This window comes from Oncorhynchus nerka, linkage group LG17 (assembly GCF_034236695.1).
Source record: "Oncorhynchus nerka isolate Pitt River linkage group LG17, Oner_Uvic_2.0, whole genome shotgun sequence".
Classification (NCBI taxonomy): domain Eukaryota; kingdom Metazoa; phylum Chordata; class Actinopteri; order Salmoniformes; family Salmonidae; genus Oncorhynchus; species Oncorhynchus nerka.
Window position 1 is genome coordinate 14,332,272 of NC_088412.1, and position 14,620 is coordinate 14,346,891.

The 14,620-nt window shown below is 44.8% G+C and overlaps 1 protein-coding gene across 1 annotated transcript in view; it reads right to left on the bottom strand.

Moving 5' to 3' along the window:
* Positions 1-14,620, bottom strand: part of LOC115144711 (pleckstrin homology domain-containing family A member 7-like) — a 233,213-nt gene that overhangs the window by 83,997 nt on the left and 134,596 nt on the right. The window contains 2 exon segments of the mRNA XM_065002989.1: positions 2,395-2,467; positions 3,604-3,708. Of these exon segments, the coding sequence (XP_064859061.1) occupies positions 2,395-2,467; positions 3,604-3,708 (178 nt within the window).

Genomic DNA, 14,620 nt, shown 5'->3' on the forward strand with positions numbered 1-14,620 from the left:
TCACCTCCCTGACCAAGGCCCTTCTCCCCCGATTGCTCAGTTTGGCCGTGTGGCCAGCACTAGGAAGAGTCTTTGTGGTTCCAAACTTCTTCCATTTAAGAATGATGAAGGCGACTTTGTTCTTGGGGACCTTCAATGCCGCAGACATGTTTTGGTACCCTTCTCCAGATCTGGGCCTCGAAACAATCCTGTCTCTGAACTCTATGGACAATTCCTTCAACCTCATGGCTTGGCTTTTGCTCTGACATACACTGTCAACTGTGGGACCTTATATAGACAGGTGTGTGCCTTTCCAAATCATGTCCAATCAATTGAATTTACCACAGGTGGACTCCAATCAAGTTGTAAAAACAGCTCAAAGATGATCAATGGAAACAGGACACACCTGAGCTCAATTTTGAGACTCATAGCAAAGGATCTGAATACTTATGTAAATAAGGTTTTTCTGTTTTTCATTTGAATAAATTAGCAAAAATTTCTAAAAACCCGTTTTCGCTTTGTCATTATGAGGTATTGTGTGTAGATTGATGAGGACAAATATTAATTTAATCAGTTTTCGAATGAGGAAAAGTCTGAATACTTTCCGAATGCACTGTAAAGCCATAGCAAGTGAGTTTCTTCAATTACAAATTATGATCAATAACATCAAAGTCTGCATTGAAATCTAACAATAGAATAGAAACTATCATCTTATTATTTATTTTAGCCAATCATCAGTCATATGGATCATTACAGTACAAGTTGAGAACCTTTCCCTATATGTATGGTGAAAGTAAGTAGTTAACTTGTTCTCTGAAAAATGTAATTTTATTTGTTCAAACACAATTCTCTCCATCAGTTTGCTAAGAACAGGGAGCAAACGGATTTGGCGGGAACTGGCCTGTCCACGCCTGTCCACACACACACACACACACACACACACACACACACACACACACACACACACACCCCTTTAGGCTTAGGTTAAAACTTCTTATGGCTAGGGGGCAGTATTCGGAAGTTCGGATGACTGACATGCCCAAAGTAAACTGCCTGTTACTCAGGCAAAGAAGCTAGGATATGCATGTAATTATAGCATTGGATATAACACACTCTGAGGTTTTTAAAACTGTTAAAATAATGTATGTGAGTGAGTATAACAGAACTGATACGTTTTCTTTTTAGGTCACAGTCCATTCAAATGCTTGTCTATGGGATATTCACAGGAATTCCTCCCAGATTGCAGTTCCTATGGCTTCCATTAGACGTCAACAGTCTTTAGAAAGGGTTCCAGGCTTGTTTTTTGAAAAATGAGTTAGTAGTTGTCTTGTCGTAGTAGTTGTCTTGTCTGGTGGCGCGCGTGGATGAGGGCGCGCACTTCGTTATTTATCTCTGGTATTGAACACAATTTATTCAGTCTTAAATTGTATTGTTTATTTACATATTAGGGTCGATTAGAAACGTTGTTTGACTTGTTTGGATGAAGTTTACTGATAACCTTTGGGATTCCTTTGTCTGCATGTTGAACGAGTGGAACTGGTGGATTACTGAAGCAAACGCCGCAACTAAAGTGAGTTTTTTGGGATATACTTTATCGAACAAAACAACCATTTGTTGTGTAGCTGGGACCCTTGGGATTGCTAACAGAGGAAGATCTTCGAAGGGATTTATTTTATCACTATTTCCGATTTTTGTGACACCTCTGCTGGTTTGGAAAATGTTTTTAATGCTGGTGTATGCGGGGCGTTGTCCTCAGATAATCGCATGGTATGCTTTCACCGTAAAGCCTTTTAAAAATCTGACAAAGCAGTTGGATTGAAAATAAGTTAAGCTTTTAAATGATGTAAGACACTTGTATTTTCATGAATGTTTAATATTACAATTTTTGTATTTTGCGCTCTGCAATTTCACCGGATGTGCCACCCATGCTACCATTGTCAACAGTTTCCACATCTAGGTAGTCTATACCTGGAGGCTTATCATTATTGCTGGATAACAACTTCAATGAACGATGCAGTTTTCTGCCCATTATATAATTTAAGGTACTCCATCGTCACAGTTTTGCTCTGTACTGAAAGTGCTCCATCTTGAAAACTGGACTGCTGGCATGCACCATTTTCTGGAAATGTATTACCAGTGCACTATTCAACAAAGCCTGAGTGTCTGTTTTTGCTCTATTGCCAACTCCTTGTCACTCATTTGGTATTACAACTAGTGACAAGGAGTTGGCGATAGATCACAAGCAGACTGGCACACAGGCTAATAAGTACCTGGTTAATTCAGGAACATACAACCCATTCTGTGCTCACACCTTGGTGCCAAGTCAGTGCTACAGAAACAGAACTATAAAGTCATCAAGTCTACACTTACATACCAGGTCAAATCCCCCCTAGAGCACGCACACAATCGTCTCACCTTTGTAGTAGAACAGGCAGTAGTCAGCCAACACAAACCACTTCCTCTTCCAAAGCCTCATCCCAGAGCTGTCCTGAAAAGAAAGGGAAAGAGAGTTTATTGGCCATTGCTTTTTTATTTATTTATATTTTTACACTTTTTTAAACTCTCACAGGCAGATGGAAGACAAAACCCACTTCAAAACAGCTCTGGTCAAAAGTAGTGCACAACATAGGGAATAGGGTGCTATTTGGGAGGAAGACGGTGAGAACAGTCTACAAATAGACTTGAACAATACAATCCATACACCCAGCTAAGGCTGCACGATATGGGCAACAACAAAAAAATCTAATTGCAATTTTATGACCAAATATTGAGATATTAATCAAAACACTTGGGTGACTGGAATCATAAAAATAGTTATTGTTTGTAGCAATCTGTTGACTGCATTTTACCTAACAGAACAGCATGCAAACGTACAACCTTAGTGGCAAACAGAGAAGAGGAGGAACTGTACTGCTTGAGTGACAGGGGGCAGTGCTTGGTGTGTGTGGGAAGAAGCCATAAGAGGAGAGAGGGAGAATCTCTTGCGATATGGATATAGTCAATATTGCAATTTCAATGTGAATTCAATTAATTGTGCAGCCCTATACAAAGATATCGGTTTATCCAATCTCTGTTGTCTTACAAACACCCATCAACTAATGAGCTCTATCTTATATTTCCCACTATCAGCCAATCAGTGTTGTCCTACAAACCAATGTCAAACAAAGAGCTCTATCCTACATGTTCCAGTACCAACTAATCAATGTTGCCCTACAAACATCAACCAATGAGCTCTATCCTATATCTTCCACTATCAGCCAATCAGTGCTGTCCTACGAACACCTATCAACCAATGAGCTCTATCCTGTGTGTCTATGTTTCTCAACAAATGTTTTGCACCACTTTGTGTCAACCAATGAGCTTTGTTACCTGTCTATCACCTTCACTGGCTTGTTTACCTTGTGTATATGTCCCACTATCAGCCAATCAGAATTGTCCTTCAGACACCTATCAACCAATGAGTTCTATTCTGCTTGTGTCAAGCAACCCAATGCATGCCCATGTGATGTGTCCATGACCCCTGTTGCCATGGCAGCCTATGATAGACAGCAACAAGTAAGTGTGTGTGTGTGTGTGTGTGTATGTGTGTACAAGAGTATATGTGTACATGTGTGTGTTTCTCACCTGTTTGTAGAGCCATCCTCTCACCACCACTGGGACGTTGGGGTTCCTCTTGATGGACTGCTCTCGCTTCCCAAAATGTAGCACCCTCCCACTGGACCTGGAGCCCTATAGGACACACACATCCATAGTGGTTGGTTATCTCACCCTCCCACTGGACCTGGAGCCCTATAGGACACACACATCCATAGTGGTTGGTTATCTCACCCTCCCACTGGACCTGGAGCCCTATAGGACACACACATCCATAGTGGTTGGTTATCTCACCCTCCCACTGGACCTGGAGCCCTATAGGACACACACATCCATAGTGGTTGGTTATCTCACCCTCCCACTGGACCTGGAGCCCTATAGGACACACACATCCATAGTGGTTGGTTATCTCACCCTCCCACGGGACCTGGAGCCCTATAGGACACACACATCCATAGTGGTTGGTTATCTCACCCTCCCACTGGACCTGGAGCCCTATAGGACACACACATCCATAGTGGTTGGTTATCTCACCCTCCCACTGGACCTGGAGCCCTATAGGACACACACATCCATAGTGGTTGGTTAACAGTCTATAGGGGTAGTGATAATTAGCTGTATAACAGTCTATAGGGGTAGTGATAATTAGCTGTATAACAGTCTATAGGGGTAGTGATAATTAGCTGTATAACAGTCTATAGGGGTAGTGATAATTAGCTGTATAACAGTCTATAGGGGTAGTGATAATTAGCTGTATAACAGTCTATGGGGGTAGTGATAATTAGCTGTATAACAGTCTATAGGGGTCGTGATAATTAGCTGTATAACAGTCTATAGGGATCGTGATAATTAGCTGTATAACAGTCTATAGGGGTAGTGATAACAGTCTATAGGGGTAGTGATAATTAGCTGTATAACAGTCTATAGGGGTCGTGATAATTAGCTGTATAACAGTCTATAGGGGTAGTGATAACAGTCTATAGGGGTAGTGATAATTAGCTGTATAACAGTCTATAGGGGTAGTGATAATTAGCTGTATAACAGTCTATGGGGGTAGTGATAATTAGCTGAATAACAGTCTATAGGGGTAGTGATAATTAGCTGTATAACAGTCTATAGGGGTAGTGATAACAGTCTATAGCGGTAGTGATAATTAGCTGTATAACAGTCTATAGGGGTAGTGATAATTAGCTGTATAACAGTCTATAGGGGTAGTGATAATTAGCTGTATAACAGTCTATAGGGGTAGTGATAACAGTCTATAGGGGTAGTGATAATTAGCTGTATAACAGTCTATGGGGTAGTGATAATTAGCTGTATAACAGTCTATAGGGGTAGTGATAACAGTCTATAGGGGTAGTGATAATTAGCTGTATAACAGTCTATAGGGATCGTGATAATTAGCTGTATAACAGTCTATAGGGGTAGTGATAACAGTCTATAGGGGTAGTGATAATTAGCTGTATAACAGTCTATAGGGGTCGTGATAACAGTCTATAGGGGTCGTGATAATTAGCTGTATAACAGTCTATAGGGGTCGTGATAACAGTCTATAGGGGTCGTGATAATTAGCTGTATAACAGTCTATAGGGGTCGTGATAACAGTCTATAGGGGTCGTGATAATTAGCTGTATAACAGTCTATAGGGGTAGTGATAACAGTCTATAGGGGTAGTGATAATTAGCTGTATAACAGTCTATGGGGGTAGTGATAATTAGCTGTATAACAGTCTATAGGGGTAGTGATAATTAGCTGTATAACAGTCTATAGGGGTAGTGATAATTAGCTGTATAACAGTCTATGGGGTAGTGATAATTAGCTGTATAACAGTCTATAGGGGTAGTGATAACAGTCTATGGGGGTAGTGATAATTAGCTGTATAACAGTCTATAGGGGTCGTGATAATTAGCTGTATAACAGTCTATAGGGGTAGTGATAATTAGCTGTATAACAGTCTATAGGGGTAGTGATAATTAGCTGTATAACAGTCTATAGGGGTAGTGATAATTAGCTGTATAACAGTCTATAGGGGTAGTGATAACAGTCTATGGGGGTAGTGATAATTAGCTGTATAACAGTCTATAGGGGTAGTGATAATTAGCTGTATAACAGTCTATGGGGGTAGTGATAATTAGCTGTATAACAGTCTATAGGGGTAGTGATAATTAGCTGTATAACAGTCTATAGGGGTAGTGATAATTAGCTGTATAACAGTCTATAGGGGTAGTGATAACAGTCTATGGGGGTAGTGATAATTAGCTGTATAACAGTCTATAGGGGTAGTGATAATTAGCTGTATAACAGTCTATGGGGGTAGTGATAATTAGCTGTATAACAGTCTATAGGGGTAGTGATAACAGTCTATGGGGGTAGTGATAATTAGCTGTATAACAGTCTATAGGGGTAGTGATAATTAGCTGTATAACAGTCTATAGGGGTAGTGATAATTAGCTGTATAACAGTCTATAGGGGTAGTGATAACAGTCTATGGGGGTAGTGATAATTAGCTGTATAACAGTCTATAGGGGTAGTGATAATTAGCTGTATAACAGTCTATGGGGGTAGTGATAATTAGCTGTATAACAGTCTATAGGGGTAGTGATAATTAGCTGTATAACAGTCTATGGGGGTAGTGATAATTAGCTGTATAACAGTCTATAGGGGTCGTGATAATTAGCTGTGTAATTTGGGTGATTTTATTTGGCCCCCAAGTGTTCTTTCCTCTTCTTTTTGTCATTGTTGGACACAAAAGACCATAAAAACACCAGCAAATCAGCTCCAAGTGATTTTAATTTAAGGAAATCTGTTCCCAAGTATTCCCACGAATAATAGAGACATGATTGTATACAAATGTAAGCAAGTTTTGAAATGACGTTTTAGTCAAATATTAGATATGTTTGGGCTTCTTGCGGTCAATTTGAAGTGTACAATTTATTTGCAATTATGTTCCTGCACTCCGACCATCCGCTAAAGAGAAAAAATAGTCCAGTGGCTGAATCTAGATGATCCCTGGTCTACAGCAATAATGAACATAGTTACAGCTGAACATGTTAGATGTAGCTGTCAATAGGACAGCTGTTGATGGCTGACTGGAGCCCCTCTCGGTATGTGTGTGTGTGTGTGTGTGTGTGTGTGTGTGTGCGTGCGTGCGTGTGTGTGATCCTGTCCACAGGTGAGGATCGATCTAACAGCCATTAGTGAGACACAGCTGCGGGGTAAGGGCCATAAACCAATCACACGCATGCACAGACACACCACATCGCCTGGACACGGTAGACACGACCAACCAACAGACCCAACGTATTCATGGAGACAATACCTGCACGCAGGCCTGTACACACTCACATTCTCCTACACACAAGCTCACACACGCACCAGCCGTAAGTCATACATACAGTACATACCAACACAGACAGACAGCAAGTCACAATTAAAGTTCCTACAATTAAGTCCGATACAGTCCAAAGTATTAATATGATGCGCTATTATCTCTCTCGATCCACCTGTATCATCTCTATGGGTCCACCTGTATCATCTCTCTGTATCATCTCTCTGGGTCCACCTGTATCATCTCTCTGGGTCCACCTGTATCATCTCTCTGTATCATCTCTCTCTGGGTCCACTTGTGTCATCTCTCTGTATCATCTCTCTGGGTCCACCTGTATCATCTCTCTGTATCATCTCTCTGGGTCCACCTGTATCATCTCTCTGTATCATCTCTCTGGGTCCACCTGTATCATCTCTCTGTATCATCTCTCTGGGTCCACCTATATCATCTCTCTGTATCATCTCTCTGGGTCCACCTATATCATCTCTCTCTGGGTCCACCTGTATCATCTCTCTGTATCATCTCTCTGGGTCCACCTATATCATCTCTCTCTCGGTCCACCTGTATCATCTCTCTCTGTGTCCACCTGTATCATCTCTCTGTATCATCTCTCTGGGTCCACCTGTATCATCTCTCTGTATCATCTCTCTGGGTCTACCTATATCATCTCTCTCTAGGTCCACCTGTATCATCTCTCTGTATCATCTCTCTCTGGGTCCACCTGTATCATCTCTCTGTATCATCTCTCTGGGTCTACCTATATCATCTCTCTCTAGGTCCACCTGTATCATCTCTCTGTATCATCTCTCTCTGGGTCCACCTGTATCATCTCTCTGTATCATCTCTCTCTGGGTCCACCTGTATCATCTCTCTGTATCATTTCTCTGGGTCCACCTGTATCATCTCTCTGGGTCCACCTATATCATATTTTTCTGGGTCCACCTATATCATCTCTATCTGGGTCCACCTATATCATCTCTTTCTGGTTCCACCTGTATCATCTCTTTCTGGGTCCACCTGTATCATCTCTTTCTGGGTCCACCTATATAATCTCTTTCTGGGTCCACCTGTATCATCTCTTTCTGGGTCCACCTGTATCATCTCTTTCTGGGTCCACCTATATCATCTCTTTCTGGGTCCACCTGTATCATCTCTTTCTGGGTCCACCGGTCTCATCTCTAGGGGTCCAACTGTATCATCTTTCTGGGTCCACTTGTATCACCTCTCTGGGCCCAACTGTATCATCTCTCTGGGTCCAACTGTATCTTCTATATGGGTCCAACTGTATCATCTCTCTGGGTCCACCTGTATCATCTCTTTCTGGGTCCACCTATATCATCTCTTTCTGGGTCCACCTATATCATCTCTTTCTGGGTCCACCTGTATCATCTCTTTCTGGGTCCACCTGTATCATCTCTTTCTGGGTCCACCTGTATCATCTCTTTCTGGGTCCACCTGTATCATCTCTTTCTGGGTCCACCTGTATCATCTCTTTCTGGGTCCACCGGTCTCATCTCTAGGGATCCAACTGTATTCTCTCTGGGTCCAACTGTATCATCTTTCTGGGTCCACTTGTATCATCTCTCTGGGTCCAACTGTATCATCTCTCTGGGTCAACCTTTATCATCTCTCTGGGTCAACCGTTATCATCTCTCTGGGTCCACCTGTTTATGGGGTGGACATGATTTACCTCTGTGGAGCCTACTGCCCAGTGCTGTAATGAAAGACAACTAAAGGACTCTCAGACCATGAGAAACAAGATTCTCTGGTCGGATGAAACCAAGATTGAACTCTTTGGCCTGTATGCCAGGGCATCACATCTGGAAGAAACCTGGCACCATCACTACGGTGAAGCATGGTGGTGGCAGCACCATGCTGTGTGGATGTTTTTCAATGGCAGGGACTGGGAGACTAGTCAGGATCGAGGGAAAGATGAACGGAGCAAAGTACAGAAAGATCCTTGATGAAAACCTGCTCCAGAGCGCTCGGGACCTCAGACTTGGGTCAAGGTTCACCTTCCAACAGGACAGCGACCCTAAGCACACAGCCAAGACAGTGCAGGAGTGGCTTCAAGACAAGTCCCTGAATGTCCGTCCGCGATGCAGTGCCTTAGACCGCTTCGCCACTCGGGAGGCCGTAAGCAATTAAATGTAACAAAGTCAGATGTAATGATTGGCTATGAGGTCCCTGATGATCTTCTTGGCCTTCCTGTGACACCGGGTGCTGTAGATGTCCTGGAGGGCAGGCAGTGTGCCCCCGGTGATGCTTTGGGAAGACAGCACCAACCTCTGGAAAGCGCTGCGGTTGCAGTTGCCGTACCAGTCGGCTATAGAGCGCTGTTGTGCCTTCTTCACCATACTGTCTGTGTGGATGGATCATCTCAGATTGTCAGTGATGTGTACGCTGAGGAACTTGAAGCTTTTCACCGTCACCGCAGCCTCGTCGATGTGGATGGGGGCGTGCTCCCTCGGTCTCCTGAAGTCCACGTTGAGGGAGAGGTTATTTTCCTGGCATCACTCCACCAGTGCCCTCAACTCCTCCCTGTAGGCTGTTTCGTCGTTGATGGTAATCAGGCCTACCACGGTTGTCTCGTCTGCAAACTTGATGATTGTGTTGGGAGGCGTGCGTGGGCACGCAGTCATGGGTGAACAGGGAGTATAGGAGGGGGCTGAGTACGTACCCTTGTTGAGGATCAGCATAGTGGAGGTGATGTTGCCTACCTAACTAATCCCAACACTGCCTCGCACACACACCATCACTCCCATCATCTCTGTTCCAAATCGGAGTGGGGCGTTACAGCAAAGGAGTTTGGTTTAACTGGCGGGGCGTGGCGGCTGCGTGTGCTTTAGCGCCGTTGTCAGTAGCTCAGGGACACTGGCACTACAGCTCTACAGCTGGTGGGAAGGAAAACAGTGGCTAATTATAAAATGTAAATAACCGTGGCTGACCAAGCATGTTAGGTAGTAGACACTACATGTCAGAATCACTGTCACAACAGAATCCCTTGTCTACGTGGTTTGTTGTAGTTTATTTTCCTATTAGTGTCATCAAAAATGTTATTTAAATTTGTTGGCACTAACATCACTCCATACAGCAGGGTCTCTGATGTAAGATTCTGCTTTTGTGAGTGAAAGGCTATACAGTACACAAGATACATGCTCTACAGTGCCCAGGCTACATGCTATACAGTACACAAGATACATGCTCTACAGTGCCCAGGCTACGTGCTATACAGTACACAAGCTACGTGCTATACAGTACACAAGCTACGTGCTATACAGTACACAAGCTTCGTGCTATACAGTACACAAGCTACGTGCTATACAGTACACAAGCTACATGCTATACAGTACACAAGCTTCGTGCTATGCAGTACACAAGCTTCGTGCTATACAGTACACAAGCTACATGCTATACAGTACACAAGCTTCGTGCTATACAGTACACAAGCTACATGCTATACAGTACACAAGCTACATGCTATACAGTACACAAGCTTCATGCTATGCAGTATACAAGCTTCATGCTATACAGTATACAAGCTTCATGCTATACAGTACACAAGCTACATGCTATACAGTACACAAGCTACATGCTATACAGTACACAAGCTACATGCTATACAGTAGACAAGCTTCATGCTATACAGTACACAAGCTTCATGCTATACAGTACACAAGCTTCATGCTATACAGTACACAAGCTTCATGCTATACAGTACACAAGCTTCATGCTATACAGTATACATGCTTCATGCTATACAGTATACATGCTCTTGATTCTATCATCCAGTTTCAGTATGTATTTGTCTGCTATTTACTATGTGGTGACAATACGTTGAAGAGTTTGACATGCTATTGACTCATGCATCAGTAAACTGACACAGATGTTTAGTGCCGATGTTCGTCAGTAAAGCAAAGACACGGTTTGATCTCTTATGGGCGCAGGGAGGGAGGGAATGGGTAGGATCACCTGCCCTGCGTCCCCAAATGGCACCCTATTCCCTACACAATGGGCTCTGGTCAAAAGTAGTGCCCTATAAAGGGAATAGGGTGCCATTTAGGACACAGCCCTGGGTTTACAGTGGTGAAAGGCTGTGGTGTCCCATGGTTACTGATCAGTTACAGTGAGATGGAGTCCCTATCGTCCGACGGTGTGTCATCTTCAATCATTGTCGGGCCACCTGTTGATGGGGCGGACATGATTTACCTCTTTGGAGCTGTGCATGTCTCTGTGTGTGTGTGAGTGAGTGAGAAAGGAGCACTGTGTGAGTGTGTGTGCTCTCCTGTTCTCTGCTAAAGAGAGGGAGATATGGAGAGAAGGAAAGAGAGAGTGAGGAATGGAAGAGCTCATATCATGCTGATGATACTGCCGTTTCAATAGCACCTGTTTTTAAACAATAGCCTGTTCACTAGCAACTGGCTTTGAGCAGTAGCCTGTTCACTAGCAACTGGCTTTGAGCAGTAGCCTGTTCACTAGCACCTGGCTTTGAGCAGTAGCCTGTTCACTAGCACCTGGCTTTGAGCAGTAGCCTGTTCACTAGCACCTGGCTTTGAGCAGTAGCCTGTTCACTATCACCTGGCTTTGAGCAGTAGCCTGTTCACTATCACCTGGCTTTGAGCAGTAGCCTGTTCACTAGCACCTGGCTTTGAGCAGTAGCCTGTTCACTAGCACCTGGCTTTGAGCAGTAGCCTGTTCACTAGCACCTGGCTTTGAGCAGTAGCCTGTTCACTAGCACCTGGTTTTAAACAATAGCCTGTTCACTAGCACCTGGCTTTGAGCAGTAGCCTGTTCACTAGCACCTGGCTTTGAGCAGTAGCCTGTTCACTAGCACCTGGCTTTGAGCAGTAGCCTGTTCACTAGCACCTGGCTTTGAGCAGTAGCCTGTTCACTATCACCTGGCTTTGAGCAGTAGCCTGTTCACTATCACCTGGCTTTGAGCAGTAGCCTGTTCACTAGCACCTGGCTTTGAGCAGTAGCCTGTTCACTAGCACCTGGCTTTGAGCAGTAGCCTGTTCACTAGCACCTGGCTTTGAGCAGTAGCCTGTTCACTATCACCTGGCTTTGAGCAGTAGCCTGTTCACTAGCACCTGGCTTTGAGCAGTAGCCTGTTCACTATCACCTGGCTTTGAGCAGTAGCCTGTTCACTAGCACCTGGCTTTGAGCAGTAGCCTGTTCACTAGCACCTGGCTTTGAGCAGTAGCCTGTTCACTAGCACCTGGCTTTGAGCAGTAGCCTGTTCACTAGCACCTGGTTTTAAACAATAGCCTGTTCACTAGCACCTGGCTTTGAGCAGTAGCCTGTTCACTAGCACCTGGCTTTGAGCAGTAGCCTGTTCACTAGCACCTGGCTTTGAGCAGTAGCCTGTTCACTAGCACCTGGCTTTGAGCAGTAGCCTGTTCACTAGCACCTGGCTTTGAGCAGTAGCCTGTTCACTAGCACCTGGCTTTGAGCAGTAGCCTGTTCACTAGCACCTGGCTTTGAGCAGTAGCCTGTTCACTAGCACCTGGCTTTGAGCAGTAGCCTGTTCACTATCACCTGGCTTTGAGCAGTAGCCTGTTCACTAGCACCTGGCTTTGAGCAGTAGCCTGTTCACTATCACCTGGCTTTGAGCAGTAGCCTGTTCACTAGCACCTGGCTTTGAGCAGTAGCCTGTTCACTATCACCTGGCTTTGAGCAGTAGCCTGTTCACTAGCACCTGGCTTTGAGCAGTAGCCTGTTCACTAGCACCTGGCTTTGAGCAGTAGCCTGTTCACTAGCACCTGGCTTTGAGCAGTAGCCTGTTCACTAGCACCTGGTTTTAAACAATAGCCTGTTCACTATCACCTGGCTTTGAGCAGTAGCCTGTTCACTAGCACCTGGCTTTGAGCAGTAGCCTGTTCACTAGCACCTGGCTTTGAGCAGTAGCCTGTTCACTAGCACCTGGCTTTGAGCAGTAGCCTGTTCACTAGCAACTGGCTTTGAGCAGTAGCCTGTTCAATAGCACCTGGCTTTAAACAATAGCATGTTCACTAGCACCTGGCTTTGAGCAGTAGCCTGTTCACTACCACCTGGCTTTGAGCAGTAGCCTGTTCACTAGCACCTGGCTTTGAGCAGTAACCTGTTCACTAGCACCTGGCTTTGAGCAGTAGCCTGTTCACTATCACCTGGCTTTGAGCAGTAGCCTGTTCACTAGCACCTGGCTTTGAGCAGTAGCCTGTTCACTAGCACCTGGCTTTGAGCAGTAGCCTGTTCACTAGCACCTGGCTTTGAGCAGTAGCCTGTTCAATAGCACCTGGTTTTAAACAATAGCCTGTTCACTAGCACCTGGCTTTGAGCAGTAGCCTGTTCACTAGCACCTGGCTTTGAGCAGTAGCCTGTTCACTAGCACCTGGCTTTGAGCAGTAGCCTGTTCAATAGCACCTGGTTTTAAACAATAGCCTGTTCACTAGCACCTGGCTTTGAGCAGTAGCCTGTTCACTACCACCTGGCTTTGAGCAGTAGCCTGTTCACTAGCACCTGGCTTTGAGCAGTAGCCTGTTCACTAGCACCTGGCTTTGAGCAGTAGCCTGTTCACTATCACCTGGCTTTGAGCAGTAGCCTGTTCACTAGCACCTGGCTTTGAGCAGTAGCCTGTTCACTAGCACCTGGCTTTGAGCAGTAGCCTGTTCACTAGCACCTGGCTTTGAGCAGTAGCCTGTTCAATAGCACCTGGTTTTAAACAATAGCCTGTTCACTAGCACCTGGCTTTGAGCAGTAGCCTGTTCACTAGCACCTGGCTTTGAGCAGTAGCCTGTTCACTAGCACCTGGCTTTGAGCAGTAGCCTGTTCACTAGCACCTGGCTTTGAGCAGTAGCCTGTTCACTAGCACCTGGCTTTGAGCAGTAGCCTGTTCACTAGCACCTGGCTTTGAGCAGTAGCCTGTTCACTAGCACCTGGCTTTGAGCAGTAGCCTTAAAGGGATATGGAGAAGTCAGAGCAGCCACTTAGAGTAGGGGGAGGGGGTGTTCTGTCGTTGTCACAGTAGAGCCTGGAGAGAAGACCCTGAGCTTGTTATGTTGAGATACGGACGCAAGCACACGCACACACCATGCACTTGACACACACACACACACACACCTTGCCTGTCACACTCAGCCCCACCTGCACCATTCCATTAGACATGTGCAGTCCAAGTGTAACTATGTTAGATCCACACATCTGACTTTCCCCCTCCAGAGTCTGCAGCTTTAATTAAATAAGCCCCCTACAGGCAGACAGAACCCCCCCCCCCCCCCGCTCTCCACTCCCACCTCCTGTCCTCACCACTGTCTGGTAGCTTTTAATGGGGGCTTGCTGGGTGTGAGAGATCAGCCCCCCCCCCTAGCCATTCATCATCACCTAATGTCAGTCAGTGAAAATTACTTTTCCCTCTCTTTTAACCAGAGCTGCTCAAAAGTAGTGCCACACATGCGGGAATCATCAGTTCACCTACTCTGCACCTCACAAAGACACAGTTGAAACCAAAAATATCAAATTTGGACCAAAAGGACAGATCAGACCAAAAGGACAGATTTCCACCGGTGTAATGTCCATTGTTGTGTTTCTTGGCCCAAGCAAGTCTCTTCTTCTTATTGGTGTCCTTTAGTAGTGGTTTCTTTGCAGCAATTCAACCATGAAGACCTGATTCACAGATGTGTCTGTTACTTGAACTCTGTGAAGCATTTATTTGGGCTGCAATTTCTGAGGCTGGTAACTCTA